The sequence below is a fragment of the Pezoporus occidentalis genome, unplaced genomic scaffold (genome assembly GCF_034315485.1).
Source record: "Pezoporus occidentalis ecotype Australia unplaced genomic scaffold, CSIRO_AGI_Poc_V1 ctg29, whole genome shotgun sequence".
NCBI lineage: Eukaryota > Metazoa > Chordata > Aves > Psittaciformes > Psittacidae > Pezoporus > Pezoporus occidentalis.
Window position 1 is genome coordinate 491,926 of NW_026914829.1, and position 20,690 is coordinate 512,615.

Here is a 20,690-nt window from a genome sequence, read left to right on the forward strand (position 1 = left end):
CCCAGTGCAGAAGGGATCGGTGTACCAACACAAGTTGCAGTACTAGAGCAAGAAGTCTTGATGGAAATCAAAACTTGGGGCAGTTCTAATACCTATAAATGATAATTAAAAAGAATCTTTAGAATGAAAAATCTAAATCTCAGATTGGTTCCATAATGTGGCTCACACTGCTTACATGTTGGACCTAATCCTTCTGGCAGGAATATCTGAGTTACCATGCGTGTGTTAACTTGCTAAGAAAGAGAAACAATTTTTGAAAATTTCAAGACTGAAGTTCTGACTTAGGGTGCCAGTAAATACTTGAAAATAAACAAACAAAAATTGAATGCTGTTGAAGCAAATGTTGGCTAAAAGAAATTTCAAGAAGCTCTAGTATCTCCTGATGCTGTTGCTACACAACAACAAAAATACAAGAATATTCAGCAATAAAATAAAAAATCAGAACTCTTGCCATATTAATGCTGTAACTGTTTTGCTTTCTTTTCAGTACAGGACACACGGTTCCATAAGGTTAAGTCACGATATATATCCAGCTCATTTGCAGCATAACTTGCAAGCTGCTGTTTTACTTAATGTTGTTTTCTGTAGAAAAAAAATAAATGTTAGTAATACAAAGTTAAACATATAATTTTTAAGTAAGTCCCATTTTCTGGGTGCTCTTCCCTATGTGCCCAGGTACTAGGCTTTTCTGATGGTAGATACCACATAAACTACTAGACAACTAAGGCTGTGCCATAACTCATATGACAGTCCATAACACATACGAATGTCTTTAATATGAAGGGATGCTGTGTTTGTACCTTGCAACATATCTAGCCCTGTTTAATTCGCTGTGGAAAATACTGTGTAAGATTTCTAAATGAAAGTCCATGAATGTTTGAGTTTATTTAGAAATGGAGTCATTCCGCTGCAAAAAGCCAGTGTGCCTTGTGCTGAGGACCTTAGGTAATGCATAGATTGTTCTCAGCATAAATGCAGGACTTTGTTTGAAAATAAAACGATCACTGCTTTTGTGTAAGAGTGGTGGGTGTAATATATTTTTTAAGTCTATGACCAAAATGCAGTACCATAGTCTCAATTTCTCAATGTAGCCTTTGTAGATTACTATATGTAGACATTGTAGACTACTAACAGGGAAACTACTATACATAACACATTAGTTATTAGAGTTCTGTTGCAAATGAATGTTTCCATTAATAAATTTACAAGTTACTAGTCCTTATCCTGTCATGTCTATTCAGAAGGAGTTTGTTTTGCTAAGAATTATAATGTTGGGATGGTACCTAGTGTTCATGAAAAAATTTAGAATGGCTAATGTTATGAACAGGCATTTTTCTGAAATTTTGCTTTTCATACACGAATTACTCTTTTTCTGGCTTCAGTAAACAGGTGTTATAGAAAAGATGTGCTTGTCTTACCTTCAGTAATTTTATTGACCATTTTTCAGAGATCTACAATAGGAAGAACAGGAAAAAACTTAATCCAACCTTAAATTTTTCAGTGGTAATTTTTGAGCACAGAGAGTGGGAATACATTATAAAGCAGAAATGCAGATGGTGTTCTGACTATGTTACTGGTTTCAAGTTATTCAAAGGAGGTGATCCTGCCCCTCTACTCTGCTCCTGTGAGACCTCACTTTGAGTATTGTGTACGGTTCTGATGTCCTCAGCATAAAAAGGACATGGAACTGTTGGAACAAGTCCAAAGGAGGGCCAAGAGGATGATCAGGGGACTGGAGCACCTCCCGTATGAAGACAGGCTGAAAAAGTTGGGGCTGTTCAGCCTGAAGAAGAGAAGGCTGCGTGGAGACCTCATAGCAGCCTTCCAGTATCTGAAGGGGGCTTACAAGGATGCTGGAGAGGGACTCTTTACTAGGGATTGTAGTGGTAGGACAAGGGGTAACGGGTTAAAACTTTAACAGGGGAAGTTTAGATTGGAAGTAAGGAAGAAGTTCTTTCCTGTTAGGGTGGTGAGGCACTGGAATGGGTTGCCCAGGGAAGTTGTGAATACTCCATCCCTGGTGGTGTTCAAGGCCAGGTTGGACAGAGCCTTGGGTGCCACTGTTTAGTGTGAGGTGTCCCTGCCCATGGCAGGGTGGTTGGAACTTGATGACCTTAAGGTCCTTTCCAACCCTAACTATTCTATGATTCTATGATTATATAAACAAAACAGTTCTGAAAACTTCATGAAGGAGAAATCAGGATATTTTAATGACAGCAACCTCTGCCACACAGGATAAGTAAATATTTTTCATGAAAACATTAAAAATTACAATCTTTTTATGACTGTAGTTTTCATAGCTGGATCTCTTCTTTCTCTCAAAGATAATTTTATACATCTAGAAATGTAATTTGAAGCCTCTTTTATTTTAAAATGGTTTGGGTTTTCCATTAGGCAGATGCTGGTTCCTCCACCCCTACTCTCTCTCCCTCCACCAGCTTCATTCAGTTTCCTTTATTACTAAAGGAGGTGTTAAAATTCTCCATTATAGTTCTTCATTATAAGCAGCTTTTTGTCTGGTTTGTTATTCAGGAAAGTTCCATAGTGACACAGAGCTGTAGGAATTAGGCCTATTCTACATGGGTGAACGTGTAGAGGTATCAGCAATATACCCAGAATTGTTTTGTGGGGTGTATATTATGGTGTATTATGGGAATATACCAAAACCTTTAGATGAAGAAATGGGTTCATTAAAAACTGAAAGCGAAAACTGGGGTAAACAAGGAATTACGTTGTGAATGAGGCAGTTACTGTGTTTGATTGCAAATGAGCATCACAAACATTGTCAAGATATGTGCATGGGTGTTGCAGGCAGAGGGTGCCTTCTCCCTATAGAGCTGGCAGCCAGCTGCCTTTCATACCAACAGCAATGCCCTGGCAAGCTCCCAGAGTAGCTATAAACAGCATGTCACAGAAGTTTAGAGCAAGGGGGAGAGAGGAAGGAAATACTTCTATGAGCCTGTGTTAAAACAAAAGTCATAAGACGTTTTTGACTATAAAATGATGGAAAATAGCATAATGAGAAAATAGGAAAAATAGGGAGGATTAATATAGAAAAAAAAGGTGTTAATGACCTTAATGGAGACCATGTAACTGTTTCCTTCCATATGCACATCAGATGCTGCTGCCTTCTCTTCTATGTGTTTTTGTCTGCCAACATGAATCTCTTTTGCCTTATCCAGACTGGCATTCACTTTGTTTTTGTGCAGACCCCTATTTCTTTTGGAAACTCAGAAATTGCAAAGAGTGCAGATTATTCCTTTGTGGAAAAGGTAAAGAATGGTTTAATTCAGAGAATATATCTTGATCTCCCAGTGGTTTTACAGGCGTTAATTCCAGTTTAACCCAAACAAACCAAGGACTGCTGGTTAAGCTACCAAGTCTTAAATACATGATTGAGTAGATATTCAGAGGCAATATAACTGTGACTGGTTACAGAGTGATATATATTTTGGTTAAACTGTATTAAGAAGTCTATTTTAAGACATCATGAGGTGGAGAATTCATTAATTACCTTGATAGTTTGTGAAGTAATTAATCACCCACAATATTAAAATGCCCACTAGTTTTTAATTTGAACGCATCTAGTTTTGATTTCCTACTCTTTTCCCAGACAACATCAGATTAAGCACACCTCTGGTAGTAGTATCAGGATATTTAGGAGAGACAATGATCTAGACACTTCTTGATATTCTTTGGGATAATGCAAGCAATTAATTTTTATAGCTCCTTTTTGCACCTTCTCTACATGATTACAACCATTTTGAAATCTGTTCCTAGCACTACAATATAAATCATATCAATGCCATATATAAAGGTAAACATCATCTTTTGGTTCTTTCCCATTTACTCATCCAAATATGGGTTTGTCCTTTTTATCACTGCCCTGAAGGTTCAGTTCTTGGCCAAATTAGATCCTGAAATTCATTTAAAAGCTGTTTATTTTCAGATTTCACTCCCCATCCTTACATGGATTGCCAGTGTTCTGTGTTTCAGGACAATATATTTTCTTTAAATATACAAATGCTTTTAATATGAACAAGAATATACTTACATGCAATTATTAATATACATATTTTTTCTCATTTAAAGGTTGCATGTGACAAATGTCTGACAAATGATGTCACGCAGTGTACAATATCTGTATTTTAATACACTAAATCTGAAAAAAACTAAACTATAAAGGTATATTCACCAATTTTGTTCTTAAACATAAGAAAAAGAATTATGTGAGGTTTTTTTAAAATCAAAATAGCAGAATTTGAGGGTCAGTAAGTGTCCACAAAGATCTCCATCAGCAAGAATTAATGGAAGTGCTACAAGGCAAATGCAGCTGTTGGTGGTACTTCATTGTCATGTTCTGTTTCATTCATGCCTGTTATTTGGTTATATATTTTGTTGCTGGTTACAGAACACATCTGAAAGGGACAATGATGAAGTTGATGGCAACCATATATGTGGTTTCAGAAAGAAAAAGGGAGTCAAAGGTCCTACAAAGTACATTCCTCCTCTACAAAATGCGAAGATGGAGCTGTCCTGCACTTCAGAGAACCCAGATTCCTGTCCTCAACAAGGAACTACTGGTTGCTCAGGACCACCATCAGACCCATCTCTTCAAAACCTAACTAGCTTTTCTTTAGTAGAGAAGGACATAGGGGGCAGTGACAGTTCTCATACTGACAGCAGTGTGAAAGAAAACATGTCTGGAGAAACACGAGAAAAACAGGAGAATGATGGCCCTGGGAAAAGAATATTAGGTCAAATAGATGAGGAAATAGATGAAACAGCTAAAACAGAGAAGTACACAGGTGTGCAACCTGCAAGCAGTGCAGGGAAAACTGTGTGCGCAGAGTCAGCTTGCAGGGGAGAGTGCGATGAGAAGGCAGAGAGTAAGCAAGCAGAACAGGGTGGGGTGGAAGAAAGAGATGTCAAGTTTCACATGACAAAGACGGGCTCCCTGGGCGGTACTGTACCCACACAAGGATGCGGTACTGCAACCACACAAGGACACGGTGCTGCAAAGTCCTTCCAAAGGGCACCTGGCCTTTCTAAACAAAGCCTGCAAGAGCTGAAAAACCTGCTGAGTGAAGGTTCTCTGCCTGCTCCTAGGCCCAATTACAGTGGCAAGGCAGGTGGCACTTTCCCTCAGAAAAACATCATAAAACCCCATGACAGGACAGCTGACAAGCAGAGTCAACTCTTTGAGACTTTTAGTCCTCATTTTGGAGAGAACAGAAAGTACCGCAACTTCCACAAGGAGGGAGTGGGGCAACAGAGCAAACCTCTGCTGGTCCTCAGCTCTGCTGGGTCTGATCAGCAGCAGTCAGTGGGAAGCAATGTGGATCAACTCATTCTGGGACTACCTGCAGCTTCTCCACATGCAGAAAGCAATGCTCCTGAGATTTCCTTTGACTCCTCTGCAGACCATGCTGGTAAGGATATTTAAGCATCACCTGTTGTTCTGTTAAAGAAAATGCTCCTATTGTTGTTTTGTGCAGTTTTGTTAAGCAGTAAACTTTAGTCAGAGCTAGTGCATGAGAGAATTGTCACCTGTGGTTTCTGTGTGATTGGGATGGATCAGAAGTTGTGCTCTATGTCTATGCTTTTTTTTTTTTTTTTTTAAGTAAAATCATTTTTGAAGCTCAGCTGCCTGCCAAAACCTGCCACACACAAGTGGTCTTGTCTTTTTCACTACAACTGAAATATTTCCTCATTTGAACTGAGCACAGGAAACATTTCCCAAAATTCTGCTGGACACTGCAAAGCCCTGATGGTGTCTGGGTTTCTTAAAGTGTCCTTTTTGTTAACCTTTCCAGCAGCAGAAATTGCTCTTTTCAATATGATGATGTTTTCAATATCTGTCCTGTGGGAAGACTGGAATGCAAAACCATCTCATATAAACTATAGGGGAAGAAAAGCAAATGAAGCAGAGAACTTCCACTAATCTTCATGCTGTTCAGTAAGTCCATTTTGGAAGTGTTTATAGAGTCAATTAATTGCTACTAATATGCTGTGATTTCTTAGAAACTGTAAGAAAAGACAGGGCTAGCTGGATCAGCAAACTGAAAGCTACCATTAGCTATGATAATAATGGGCTTAGAGCAGTCCCTTGTTTTGTGTCTATTCCAGGAAGCACACGAAAAACAATTTGCCAGTTGAATAGGTATCAGATTAATAAGTTTCCAGTAAGAAGCATCAGGCTTGGATCATATTATCAGCTCTTCAGGATAGGCATTTTACCCTCTGACTTATCTCACTGATACAAGAAGTATGAATCTTCATTGATAAAATACTTTGTCCATCATTAACTATTCAATAAAATATAATAGTAACAACTAATTTTTACAACAATATTAAGTTATCCTGCTTTTTTTTTTTTTTTGCTTTTTAAGTCTCCTTTCAGAAGTGTAGACATACTGCTATACATACTCTGAAAACAGAAAATCTGAATATATAAATGTTATTGGCTAGAGTAGGATTTCTCAGTAGACATATTGTGTAACCCAGTTTGAACAGGCTTGAACAAGATATTGATGAACATTATCAGTCCTAACTCAGAGCACTGCATGAAAAATATAAAGCTTTGAAAAGGTTTTGTGCTTAAATCACTCTCTATTCACGTCTATAAGAATAAAGAGATTAGAGAATAATTTCTCGGACTACACTTGATGCTTTTGATTCCAAAAGTTTTGGAATCTCATGAGGTTTGGATTCCATTTGGCTTTGACTAAACAAATTGTAGGGCTCAGTGTGTGTTTTCACTAGTAAATGGAATGCAGAGAAATAGTTTCTACTTAATTTGACATGTAGGTGTTTGAAATTTAATTTTCATTGAATACATTCAGTAACTTCAAAGAAGACATTTTTAGATAAAATTCTGCACTCTTTAATGAGCCTTTGCATAAAGACTATTTAATTACTGCCAGTGATAAATTATTAAAAATGATAAGATAAAATTATAAATATTTCATTTTTATGACTAAAATATTACCTTAAATATTTTAGTTACTGAAGCGCCTGAAGTCTTGGATCTAAACATATCTCAACACTGAGTATATATGAAAGACATTGTCTTGTAATTGGGAAGTTTTTAAATATTTGTATTTGCTCAAATTGCAAATCTTGATCCAAAATATCTGGAAAAATTACAAGAGGTTGTATTTCAGATCTACTTAATGTCGTGCTGTGGCCAGTGCCAGAATATACCTTGCTGTTTTAAAAGTACACAATTAAGGGACAATCTATAAATGATGTCAGCATTAAAGAAGCTAAGACCTGTAGCTGAGCTTTACCGTTTCAGTGTACTGCAGAGAACTGAAATACAGTCATGTTAGTTACATGGTTGACATCCCTCTGAAATAATAAATCCAGATATTTTTTCAAAATTCTGACTGGAAATTGTGAAAATATTACTGACCATGCATTTTGTCCATTGCTTGTCAGGACTTTTATCCAAAGTGCTTGGACATGGGAAAAAAAAAAAATAGAAAAAAGTCATACATGCAAGTTATTTGGGCCAGTACAAAAAATTTTACTTGGGCAGTGTCAGTGAAACTGGAGCTGAAGCTAAAGCTAAAGCTCTTTTAATCTACTTCATCACCATGGAAAGATAAAAACTAACACATGTAGCTAATTAGTCAAACATACTGACTACACCAGCCTGAATTTAGGAGTTTTATTTGCTTATATCTCTATATATGATAATGATGCACACTTCTGCAAATTAGTATGTAGTCATTAATAATCAAGGGCTTCTTAAGCTGTTCTGTGCCTGCATTCTTGGGAGACTCAAGAGGCAGGATACTAAAGAGTAAAATTTCAGATGAAATTTTGTGTATATAGTGTAATATAGCACTTCATAACTTGTACACACGCACACACATGAATGCATGCATGCAGTATATGTATAGTGTACACAGCACAGAATGTAAGTTCTGTAAGAATGTAATATTTACCTCTCCTAACTTAGATGTTTTCATGTCTGCTCTGCATGCTACTAAATTTAATAGTACAAATAGTATAAAAATATAAATAGTATACTATCATAGTATAAATACTATGATAGCCAGAGAGGAATCCAAAGAAAATAAATTTATTTGAGAAATATGAAGTTCTCAAGGATCATGGCGCACCACACTGTTGGGCTTCTCTTTGTCACAGGAGAATATGGGCTGCCACAGCCAGGGACTTCAAATGACGTGTACTGTGTATGGTCAGAGGAACCTGCAGAGCCTGGTGTTACCACGCAGGTTTAGGAGAAATCTCTCCACTGAACCTTGTGAGTCAACAGAATCTCCAGGTAGCCTGATTCCACACTGGAATCAGGCTGACACCTGAGACTTCAAATCCTTTTGTATCTCTTTGTCTGTAGCTGGGATAAAATGTTTGTTAAAATCTGCTTGAGTGCAGACTGCAGAGCTGGGACCTAGAAACCTGAACACCTCCAGGAGCAGGTCCTCTCAAAAGGGCTCATCTTCTGGAGCACATACCAAGTAAGCCCATGTAAATATGACCAGCACAGAATCAGGAACTGTTGGAAGGAGAGCGAAATTTCTGAAGAAAGAAAATAAGTCTACACTGTAGCTGCAGGCATCGGTCGTTACCTAGTGACTGTTGAAATTTCAAGTGCACAGGTAGAAAAGGTTTGAACACCTCAAGAATCACATGAAATGTTATGCAAGCACTGACCCCAAACACAAGGTTCCTTTGCTAAACTGTGATTTTAGAGAAAGCATATCAAGTAGATGCTAACAGACTAGATTTCATACTTAAGAGTGGATGTCATCAGTCCTAAAATCAATTCCTTTTTTTTTACAATGAATAACCTCATCTTGTCATGTTAAACTTGTTTAAAGCTCTTATTTTTAGTAATAGGGCAGTCACAAATAATAATACCTAGTATTTAGGGGTAGAATTATGAAAAGAAGACTTCAGAGAAACAAATATCTCAGGCCTTTTGCTCCATTGAAATTAAGAAATTTGTCCATACATTTTTCAAAAAAATTGAGCTCCCCCTGTGATTCCACTGTCCTTTTTGCTTACCTGGAAGCACTGATTCTGTTCAGTAAGTCTAGCCAGTGGTGAAGGAAATAGAAACAGGGACTCTTCAGGAGCCGTAAATGGACAATCAGGAGGTCAGCGAACACTTCATATTCCCTGCCTCTGCAGTCATTCCGGCAGAATAACCAGTCTTACTTTGGGGGTTACTTGGGACTGTGTTTTTCAGTTGCTACTCTTCTCTGCTTTGTATTTGATACAATCTGTGCAGGTTTCGCATCTCTCCTAAAGTGAAAATCCAAAGCCGTATTGCTCCTTCATGTTCCTTCCTCATTTGCGAAAGTCTATTGAGCTGCCCTATCTGCAGTTCAATATATTTTCCCCAATATTTCTTTTTCTGCATTTCGAACTCAACTTGAACAGAGCAGGGATGAAGCTTCACTCTTTTCTAAACCTTCTGGATTTCCCTTATTTTCTGTTAAAAAAACCCGTATTTTCCACCCTTTTCTTTCCTTTTCCCTGTAAACTGAGATATATATAACTTGCTTTCTTTTTTTTTTTTTTTAATGCACATGCCTTAAAAGCAACTATTTTTCTTTAAAGCATACCGAAGCTCTTAAGTTCTTTATTTTCCGTACCTGAAATAGCTGAAATCTTCCTGTTCTGTGACTATGATTTTCCATTTTCCCCCTCAATCTATACAAAACAAAAAAATACTCAGACAGCACTTTCATCCCATTTTTCTGATCTATTTTGTCCCCCTTCGGATAAGATCCAACTCATCTGTCTCTATTGCCTGTAGTTAGCTAGTGTGAGGTGTCCCTGCCCATGGCAGAGGGGTTGGAACTTGATGATCTTAAGGTCCTTTCCAACCCTAACTATTCTATGATTCTATGATCCTGTGACTGTGTGAGAAAGGTTCATTCAGACCTACCCATTGGAGATGTTTATTTGCTTTCTAGTAATAATGAAAGGTTGCCAAAACCATTTAGTTTAGACTGAGTGTAAGGGTAGTGTAAGCATTCTTTGCTTGATGTCTCTGTCATCCACTTCTCCTTCTACAACATATTCAAGAAGAGCTTAGTCGTTACCTTCAGTACCATGCAAAAAATCTTCTCTTCCTTAAATAACCTTGCTTCCCTTTAGACCTCATTCTCACCCGATTTTTTAAAATTAAGTCAAACATTTTTAGACCAGAAGCGGCTACCTAGTTTGCAATAGTGTATATCTTAGTTCATGCAACTTTGCTCAGTGAATTTTTCCTGAAATCCAAATTTTCCATTTGAGTTTGAAGAAAGGCATGCCACTGTCGATGCATCATATTTGGGATTATTAGTTAGGTGGTTCCAGGGGGTATTATCCACCTTAATCTTTTTCAGACACCTGCATATTTTGTTTTCAAATCTTCTTGCCTAGGTGGAATATTTTCTAACCTTTCTGTAAAACTTTGATCATTTTCTCATTCAGTAAAGAAGAGCCATTTTAATAAAATACCTCACAAAATAAAAAAGTATAAGTGATTTATTTTATCTTTCATCTATTGAAAAATAAAATCTTATTTTGTATTCAATTCTTGATAATGTAGCTCCTCTAAGAAGCTGTATCGTGTTGCTGTCATACAGTTGCAAAAAATAATTCACGGATGGTTGAAGCTGTTCATTGGTCTCTAAATTACCTATAAAACTCATTAAAAAGACCTGAGCTTCCCCATGGCCATATCAGTAAAAAAGCCTTCATAGTTAAGATTAAAAAAGAAAGCAGATTATCATGAGACAAAGAAACAGATGGAAAAAAAGTTGAAATTATCAATATCAAACAGATGAGGGAAACGTATTTAGTGCTCATATATTTATTACTCTGTTAGGGTAGTTGCTGGGGAGCAAAAATACGAGGTAAGAAACAACTTTTTATGTACTTGACTGAAGAAATCAAATACTTTACTGACCTATCAGTGAACATTTTTGGTCTAACTTCTTTTGGGGGTGAAAAAGAAACGTAAATTACGTAATGTCTTCAACTGAAAATGCTTCTAATCACTATTTACACCAATAGTACTTATCAAAGGTAGCCCGATGCTCATATCTATTTACTATGTTAAAAACCAAGTGGGAATAAAAAATAAGGGCTTTAAAAACTAGCAATAAGAGTAATATCTAGCATAGGAAAAGCTGTCACATGAGATTTCAGAAATAGAGGCTGTTAATTTTTGAAGACAAATACGAGAACAGTAAGTAACATGCTGTACAAATCAGATAGAGTGTTTATTCTTAAATACCCAAATTGGAGTCCTGTAAGGAAGAGCAGATGTATTTAAATTAGTACTTACAGGAATTTCCAAAGGATTTAGAAGAGTGCAGATGTGCGATTACACTGTGGGACTCATTGCTAGTGGTTATCATCAGCATAATGTATCTGTTTTTATAAAGGGTGTCAGTATTCACACAGATCTTCACAGCACCCAGTGTTAGATTTCCTAGGATGAAGAAGAAATTGAGACAAATTTGGATATTAACCTTCCTGCTCCTAACAACAGCCCCCTTTTTAGTGAGGAACTGCAAACCCCACTCTGTTTAGATAGATTATTTTGCAAAGAACACCTTGCTTTTTCTGTTAATAGCTGGTGCCAGACAGCAGTATGTGATGAAACACTGCCTTGACTGATGTGGCAATTCCTATGCTCACAAGGGTTTTTATTTCCCTATTGCTCTGAGACAGTAGCAAGTGTCACAGTGTTCCAGAGAGCACAGGGATGAGTGTTCTGACCCTGCATGGGACTCAGGTATGCTGAGACCCTGTCCCACAGGGAGTAGGAGGATGTGCAGTGCAGCAGCTGCTGTACTGTGGGAGGCAGTGGGAGGAAGAGACTGGGGAAGGACTGATGGAAACGCATCTCCTTCACCAATATATGATTCATATCTGGAGTCTACCTGCTAGTGCCTGCTGTTATTGCCTTACGTTACATTGGTGGTTGTGTTTCACAGTGGAGAGTTTCCTATATTACCACATTTGTTAGGTCAGCCTGCTCCTGTCATTGTGAAGTCCCCTGGCAACATGTAGCACGTTCTTTTTGTTTCATCAGTTTGACACGGTCACCTCTTCTAGAGCTGAGAAATTGTTTGGTTTAGTTGCAGTGTGATTTAATAAGGGACCATGGGAAAGGATTTCTTTGAATAAGCAGATAATGACAGATTGATCTGGGACCTGTGCACTTTTTCTGTTGTGGCACTTTTCTGTTGTTGGGAAGATAAAGCTGATATTAACTATTTGCCCTAGCCTAATGTCAGCTGCTCTAAGCAGTCTAATTAATTCAATGTTACCAACCTAAGAATGGCACCACTCTTCCACAGTAAAGAATAATAATACAATTTGTGTAATTTGGAGATTTTTTTGAGTAATATTGTTAGTTTTGTATTATTAATATTTTTAAATATATGAAGATAATTAGATTGTATTCAAAGATATTTTGTACTAATTATGAAAGAATTATTATAATACTAATTGTTTCTCAGTGGTAACTTAAATGGGAAATACAGACAGAACCATAGAAAAACAAACTGTTTTTCTGTGTCCTACTGATTTGATACAGATATCTAAGAATCTGTATGTACCATTCGCCTTTGGTGAATGATGATCGTTTTAAAAGATGACCAGTCTGGATTTATAGTTGACATTCAAAATGAAAATCTGAACCAAAATCTGAGCATCTTGTGAAATTTGCATACATGTTTCCACAAGTCAGTTTTCTGAAATGGAAAAAAAAAAAAAAGGCATTATTTCTAGAGACCCAGAGAGCTGGGAAAACAGTATACTCATGAACTCAACCCTCCGTCATAAGAATATAGGACTTTTAGACTGTGTATCTCAATCATCTAGACTTATCTAATACTTATTTATTAGCTACTTTACCTCCAGTAGCTAATGCTCTGGATAATGACTGCATGAACTCGGAAAAGACAAGAGTACTCAATTCCCTACTCTACGTTTCCAAACTTTATTCCTCATTAGCTTTATGGACTTAGTTTGCCAGTGATTCATTTAGTGGCTACCAAGAAAATACATTCTGGGACCTGTGCTAGAGAAAAATAAGTATTGCCAGTAGTTATTCATGAAATATTATTTAAGAAACAAATCCAATTTAATGTTTCCAAAAATCAGTCAGATATATTAAGTCATTATGGTATTTTTATTTATCATACTATTTACAGAACTTATTATTTCTATGGGAAAGATAATCTGCAAACGATGAATTACCTCTAAAGTGTATGTGAAAGCTGTGGGAGTGTCTCTATTGATTCTAACAGATTTTGGATAAAAGCTACTGTAAATTAATAAGTATCTTGTCTTTTGGTCAGCAGGCTGTCTACACTGGTATATAGCCTAATTTCAGACTAGTAGTAGACCAGTATATAAATTTTAGTCTCATAATTTAAAAAGATCTATCATGGATCATAACAAGTGCAAATGGAGAAAACAAATTCTTTCTTCTTTAGTTAATAATTTTGCTTCCTTAATGTCTTTTAAATGACTTTATAGGAGTTTTCTGTTAATTTATGTGATTTCATATAATCCAATTATTTATTTATGCTTTCATGCAAATAAATTTAGCTTGAAGATGACTAATACATATATATATATAACATTTTGAAAATTACCTATCATTGGTAGATGTTTAAATCAAGTATAGCTGTATTTTTACTTTTAAAATAAATTCATACACAATATAAATGCATTCAAATTTGTGTTTTTCTTAGCTCTTTTATATAATTTGTATATCTTAGGAATACTGATTTAAAGAATTACATGGGTCAAAGTTGTTGTTTATTGTGAATTATATGGTTTTAACCTGAAAAATATTTGTTTAGTAGGTGTAAATTTAAAAGGCAACATTTCAGGACATTGTAAGAAATACTTGCAAAATTTATGTCAAAACCTGACAATATTCTTATGTGAAGTGTTGCCAGTAAAACTTTACTTTTAATAATATATGGCATAAAAATCTCTGTGTGACAGGTGGTAGACAGGAAATGTAATGTGTAGAGTAAGGGATTGACCACTGCTTGTAAAAAGACCAAACCCTTAAACTTCTGTCCCTGGAGTTGGCACTGGAGAGATCAGGAGTATTCCATCAACCTTCATGGTGCCTCAACACAAGGCTTTCAACTTCCACTTGAAGGGTGGTGGTGAATTGTTGCTGTTAGTGATCTTCCACTGTGGATCTGAAAGATCTGCAAAAATTCGTCTGATTGTAGCCTCAGGAATAATGGAGGACTTTCCTCCCAGAAGTGTAGAAAGAAATATTTTTTTTCACATTTTTCATATCTTAATATAAAATATTACCCTTGGTCTTGTTAGTTTATTGACTAAATGACAATGAACACCTTATGTAGTTTAACTTGAATAATACCCATACGTAGATACACAAAAGAAAAGGAGGCTGTGAGATCGAGAGGTTTGTGAGTGGACGTGATTGTGCCCAGCTCTCTGATCCATTACAGAACTTATACTCAGATGTTACTGCTTTCACGTCAAGAAGTTTATACAGTCCTACAGCTGCTGTAATACAGTTAAGGCAGCTCTATAACAGCAAATGCATAAATGCATAAACTTCTCTTAAAAGTCTGCTGCCTGTGGTGGAGAAAATGGCAGACATCCTCAGGAGGTCTTGAGAAAGATTTAGAAGAAGACGAGTGCCCTTTTTATCATGTTTCTCCGTGTTTTTTTCAAAAGAATTGAAACAATATTGCACTTGAATTCTATCAGTTTTTAGTCGGAAATATGTATCTGGCTCTTATTTGTGCTACTAAAAACACTCAACAGCTGAGGTATCCCTCAGTAATTCCTGGCTTTTCTGTATGATTCCCCTGTGTTCTCTCATCAACTTGAAGAAAAGTGTAAGTTATAGGCCATTCAAAAAAAATAAGGGATTTTGTACACATCTTGGGGGTAGGGGAGTGGGAGGGAATGTGGGTGGGAAAGATGGGGTAAGTGTATTTATTTACAAAAATGTTTCATGATTCATACATTTTTCTTACTTTTGCTTTTACACTCCATGGCACAGTTTCCCACTATTACACTATGAAACAGCTTGTATTCCAATGTTCATTATTTTGCTTGATGTGACCATTCCTCTTCACTTACAGCATCCAGCAGAGAGCCTGATGTAAACGGCCTTGGAAGTCCAACTCTCCTTCAACTGTTCTCTCATATTGAATTTATTAAGCAGCAGATGGCCAGGGACAACGTACAGTTTGTTAGATTTGAATCAATAGACCTCCATGGTGTGTCAAGATCAAAGAATATTCCTTCTCGCTTTTTTCATGTAAGTTTTTTTTTGTTTGTTTCTGACTGTGTGTTTATGTGTTTTCATGGCTCTGTCCTTAATTTCTATGGTTTTGTTTGTTTTTTTTTTTTTTCATAGCGCAGGCAGAAACTCAAACTTAGAACAAATTATCTGTTCCCTCCACTTTTTAATGCTCCCAAAGGTTCTGGACTTTTTCATCACTGCACTCTATTCCACTGTCCCTGATAGTAATCTAATTAAGTAAGGCTAGTAATTTCAGTTCCTTGGATTTCTAATAATCTCTTCCTTCAGAATTATTTTTTCAGGTTCACTGCATTATAAAGCTTTGGTTTTATTGCACATCACTAAATTGCAAAAAGGAGAGGGTAAATGCTGAATGAAAGAAAATAACTGAATGAAAATGGTATTAGCTATGAGAAATTTTATAGTCATCAATCACCTGAAGATACTATTGGGTTGCATGATGACTTAATAGCAATATTTGCCATATTTTTGATTCAGAAAATAAGAACCAAATTAGAAGGATATCCTTACAACATGTAGCCTTGACTGATCAGCCCTTTCAGTATATTGCTTCAGTGACATATTTCAGTATATTGCTTTCATGCGCACAACTCCATTATACTTTCACTCATGTTTCAACACGAGTATTTTAAGCTATACTGAGGGATCACAAAAAAAGATATGAACATGAAAAGATGTAGAGCAGTTTTGTTTGAAGTTCGTTCTGGAGCCTAAGCCATATTTTCAATACTTCTCTCTTCGATATTGCTAAACTGTAACTGTATCATCTAGATGCAATTTGTTCTCTCTGATGTTATGTGGATTTTATAAGTATAAACTTTCAGTCACTTGAATTCTTGTGAGGGGTGGTAGGTTAATTGCAACTTCTCTTTCAGTTGCTATATCAAATTGCAAATGTCTAGTCAGCTTGTTCAAAGACAGCTTTTGTATTTATCTTACCATCTGAACACATCGAGGCTGGGCTGACAGTAAAGCTTTTGACATAAAACAATGCGTATGTGAACACACACACAAATGTATACATACAGAGCAACTGGTATAAGTTTCCTTTTTTTTTCTCATTTTTTCACATAGCGGGGTTAGAGTAGGGAGAAGTAGTACTATAGGGTAATTACCTTCAACATCTCTTTGCTGTCACATGGGCAGCTTAGACATATTTGAGCAGTATTCACCATTCTGTGCAGTTTTGGTTATGGGTGTCACACAGGGAGAATTGGTATCAGTGGACTGCCACTTCCTTAAGAGAAGGTGGACTTTATTAATTTTAAGAGAAGCCACCCTGTGCAGTTTGAAGTATTTAAATAATTTTCCATCTAGTTAGGCAAAACTTTGGGTTTCTTTCAGATCTGAGCTTGCCCCTTTCTAGGTTTGTTTTGCCTCCTCTGCTCACTTAGATGGCAATCCTTTCCCTTAGAAGAGTAAAGGTAAGATGTAAACATAAGCCAAATTTCTCTTAACAGAACTTGGCATAATTGCAGTTTTCATCAGCTAAAGGTTTGAATGTAAGGTAAGTTGTAAAGTGCTTGTTTGAAGGCAGATGATCCTTCGTTAGTGTCCTATCTGTATTTTATTTCTGTAAATTGGAGCTCCCTGTTTTAATGGAGAAGGAAATATAATTATGAGTTTATCCTCTTTGCTACCTAGAAGCAGAGTACTGAAACATTGGGATGATTTTTCACTTCGAGGTGCTTCCCTGCATTTTATCCCCAAACTTATTAAGTCCAGGAAGTGATAATTTTCAGTTAAATTTTCAATCTGAAAAACAGTGAGGTATGTGTTATGGCATGTAAAGGGAAGTTGCAGCCTGAAGTTGTATGTCTTGTGGTCACTTGGATCTATGTAAAGGAAATGCTCAAAGGTTATGGAAGCCTAATGGAGTAAGTATAAATAGAAATTTGACTTGCAAAGTTTGCACCTAACTGGTGATGCCTGTAGTTGTATAAATACCATGCAAGGTAAGTGTTAAACATTGTTTCAGTTCTTTGCAGAAATTTAAAAAATGGTCATTGGGATATTTGGTGCCGGGGTTTTCATACTAACCTTGTAGAAAGTTGTTTTGCTTCATAATGTCAAAGTAACTGGCTGTTGCTCTTTACTTCTGTGATCACTGCATTTCAGTGTTCTTTTAGGAAAAATACAATTGTTCTTACAGAGAATCTGGGTTTTATATATTTTACATATGTAAAAATACTATTGATTTCTTTTCTCATTTGTAATCTGTCATTCTGCTCTGTGTTTAGGAGAAAGCAATTCATGGTGTTGCCATGCCCAGAAGTTACCTTGAGCTGACGCTGAATCCTAAAGATAATGAATTAGATTACATAAATGCAACCAATTTTAATTGTGACATAATCCTGAACCCGGATTTATCAACATTTCGAATACTACCCTGGACTGAGCAGACTGCAAGAGTGATATGTGATTCCTTCACTGTGCTGGGTAACCCGCTAATGACCTCACCAAGGCACATTGCCAAGAAACAGCTGAGCCAGCTTCAGGACAATGGCTTTTCTCTGCGCTCTGCCTTCACTTATGAATTTTGTATTTATGGCATTACTGAGGTTGTAAATTCTAAGACAATATCCTTTCCTGCAGCCACGATACTAAATAACCACGACCAGACTTTCATTCAGGAGCTCATTGAAGGAATGTATTATGCTGGTGCCAACATTGAAAGCTTTTCTTCTTCCACTGGGCCTGGGCAAATGGAGATCACTTTTCATCCAGCATTTGGCATAGATGCTGCTGACAGTGCTTTCACATTTAGAACAGGAATTAAAGAGGTGGCTAAGAAATATAACTATGTGGCTAGCTTTTTCTCAGAATCAGGATTCTACAACTCAGGGGCTCTGTCACATAGCCTGTGGGATTTGGATGGCCAGAAGAATTTGTTTTCTGCTGGTTATGGAGTTGAGGAGCTCTCAGATATTGGAAAAAATTGGTTATCAGGTCTCTTGGCACACACAGCAGCTATCAGCTGCTTGATGGCTCCTACCACCAGCTGCCGTAAACCTTATTCTAAATACAGTAAGGAATCAAAAGAGACTGTAAACGCAAAATGGGCATATAATGATAACAGCTGTGCCTTTAATGTCAAATGTCATGGTGGAAAAGGCACTCACATAGAGAATAAGTTAAGTTCTGCTGCAGCAAACCCATACCTGGTGCTTGCTGCTACTATTGCTGCAGGTCTAGATGGAATAAAGAGAGAACTTAGGTATGATGATATGCTCCAAGAAGAAAATCACACTGCTGATTTGAAACATTCATCAGTCCCTCTGAAACTAGAAGATGCTCTTGTTGCACTCAAGAAAGATTCTTGCATTAAGGAAGCATTAGGTGAAACTTTTATTCGATACTTTGTTGCAATGAAACATTATGAGTTAGAAACTGAAGAAATGGATAGCGAAAGAAATAAATGTTTGGGGTATTTTATTTAGAAGAGTACTTTTCTGTAGTGATGCTGTGTAAATGCATACAGTGAATGGCTAAGAACCTTGAAATTATTAAATATATTTTAAAATGTTTTTAAGCATTGAACTTTTTTCTACTCCTTTGTATAGTACAGGGTGATTGCATTTTATTTTCTGTGTATATTCAGGACAACGCAAAACCTGATATTCATGAAAAAGCATTAGTAGGCTTTTAAAAAGCAGGGTTGTTTTTTTTTTTTTTTTTAATTAAACAGGCCTGCTGATGAAAAGAAGAAAAGAGAAGGTGAAATGGTGAAAAACAACTGCAATAGGACTGCATAATATGCAGAAATGTAGGAATAACTGGGGACAGTACAGGGGGACAATAGAACTGAGGCAGGAGATGAATTTCTTGTTCAGCATAGTTATGGGATTTCTCCCAGTAGCTAAAGAATTGCTAAACCAGAAGAATCTGACTTTGATTTAAAATCTAGGCTAGAATGATGAACACTATAGAGAGGCAAATAACTGGGGCTGTAGAACCTGGAAGTCAGGAATCAGTATCCTAATTGCCATAAATAAAAATGCAGGAGGGATTATAAAATGATCTATACATCAGGAATTCCACTGCTGAATGAATTTTGCAACACTTATAGTGAATAAAGATATTTAAACAAATCAAATGGTGGCTCGAAGAAGGAATAATTCATAGATAGCCAGGAGTGTCAGGCCACTGGGCATTCTGTCTGTTTTGATAGTTAGTGGGTTAATTCAGAGTTGAATGAAAAAATGAAAAAAACAAAGGGCAAAGATGCCAGAGAACTCAGAGGTTAAACTGAACTTTATTGGGAAAACTGATGTTGCAAAAGATGAGGAAGATGAGTGTGAAGAGAGGAACAGAGACAGTAGGTTAAAGCCAGAAAGAATGAGTGAAAATCTGAACTCAGAGATTGGCAAATAATAGTTTAAAGGGAGGGAAGACCTATCCTAAAATTAGAAATGGCAGCTGGTGTAAATTAAAATAATTTTTGGAATGGCAGGAGGTGGGGTTTAGATTTGCTCTTTGTTTTTGTTACTGTTGCTACTGTCATTCTTTATTATAAAAGATAACCCGTTGTTTCATACTCTGCCTCTACATTGACAGTGATTTCTGATGTTCTTTATCTTGTCACAATATCTTGATCTATGTGTAGTAATTTATGATTGAAAGTGTTTGGTCATCAGTGGAGTGAAAGCAAGATTCAGTCAATGCCTCTGTCAAATAGAAGGTATGAAGATGTGCTAGTTACCTACTGATGGATCTTCTACTCTTTGCCTACAGAGCATTGTACTTGAAATGTAGTCCATGGTATGCGAAAACTTTTTCTGGGATTCTGTAATGGTTTATGCTCAGGCTGTAAATCAGAACCATGCAGTCTACTTTCCCGCCCCCCCCCCCCCTTTCTTCCCCCTGCTCCTGGAGGGATGGGAAGGAGAATCAAAAGAATGTAACTCCCACGGGTTGGGATAAGAACAGTCCAGTACCTAAGGTATAACACAAATTAGTACTTCTGCCATGAATAATGATAATGATAAAGGAAATAACAAGTGAAAAGAATACACCATGTCACCTCCTGCTGACCAATAATACCCAGCCCAACTGAGTAGTGAACCAGACCTTCCGGGTAACTCTCAGTTATATCCTGGGCATGACGTGCTGTGGTATGAAATACCTCTTTGGTCAGTTTGAGTCAGGTGTCCTGTCTCTGCTTCCTCCCATCTCCCCCTCCTCCCTGGCAGAGCATGAAGCTCAGAAAGTCCTTGGTCAGACTAAACGTTTGAGCAGTAACTAAAAACATTGATGTTATCAGCACTGTTCCCAGGCCGAAAGTCAAAAACACAGCGCTGCATCAGCTACTAAGAAGGAGAAAAAATGGCTGCTATTGCTAAACCCAGGACAGATTCTAAAGAAGAAC

General features: G+C 36.9%; 1 protein-coding gene across 1 annotated transcript; it reads left to right on the plus strand.

Annotated features, from left to right (window-relative positions):
• Positions 1-4,327: 4,327 nt before the first annotated feature.
• Positions 4,328-18,929, plus strand: LGSN (lengsin, lens protein with glutamine synthetase domain). Its single transcript, XM_062626114.1, has 3 exons — positions 4,328-5,432; positions 15,138-15,316; positions 17,563-18,929. Exons 1-3 carry the CDS (start codon positions 4,328-4,330, stop codon positions 18,760-18,762), a joined length of 2,484 nt encoding a protein of 827 aa, XP_062482098.1. The 3' UTR covers positions 18,763-18,929.
• The last annotated feature ends 1,761 nt before the right edge of the window (positions 18,930-20,690 follow it).

Bases quoted from the DNA above. Each gene is read 5' to 3' on its own strand.
- LGSN (XM_062626114.1), top strand. From the start codon at position 4,328: ATGCAGCTGTTGGTGGTACTTCATTGTCATGTTCTGTTTCATTCATGC. The intron at 5,433-15,137 runs GTAAGGATATTT...CTTCACTTACAG, and splicing joins CTCCTCTGCAGACCATGCTG to CATCCAGCAGAGAGCCTGAT. The intron at 15,317-17,562 runs GTAAGTTTTTTT...CTCTGTGTTTAG, and splicing joins TTCCTTCTCGCTTTTTTCAT to GAGAAAGCAATTCATGGTGT.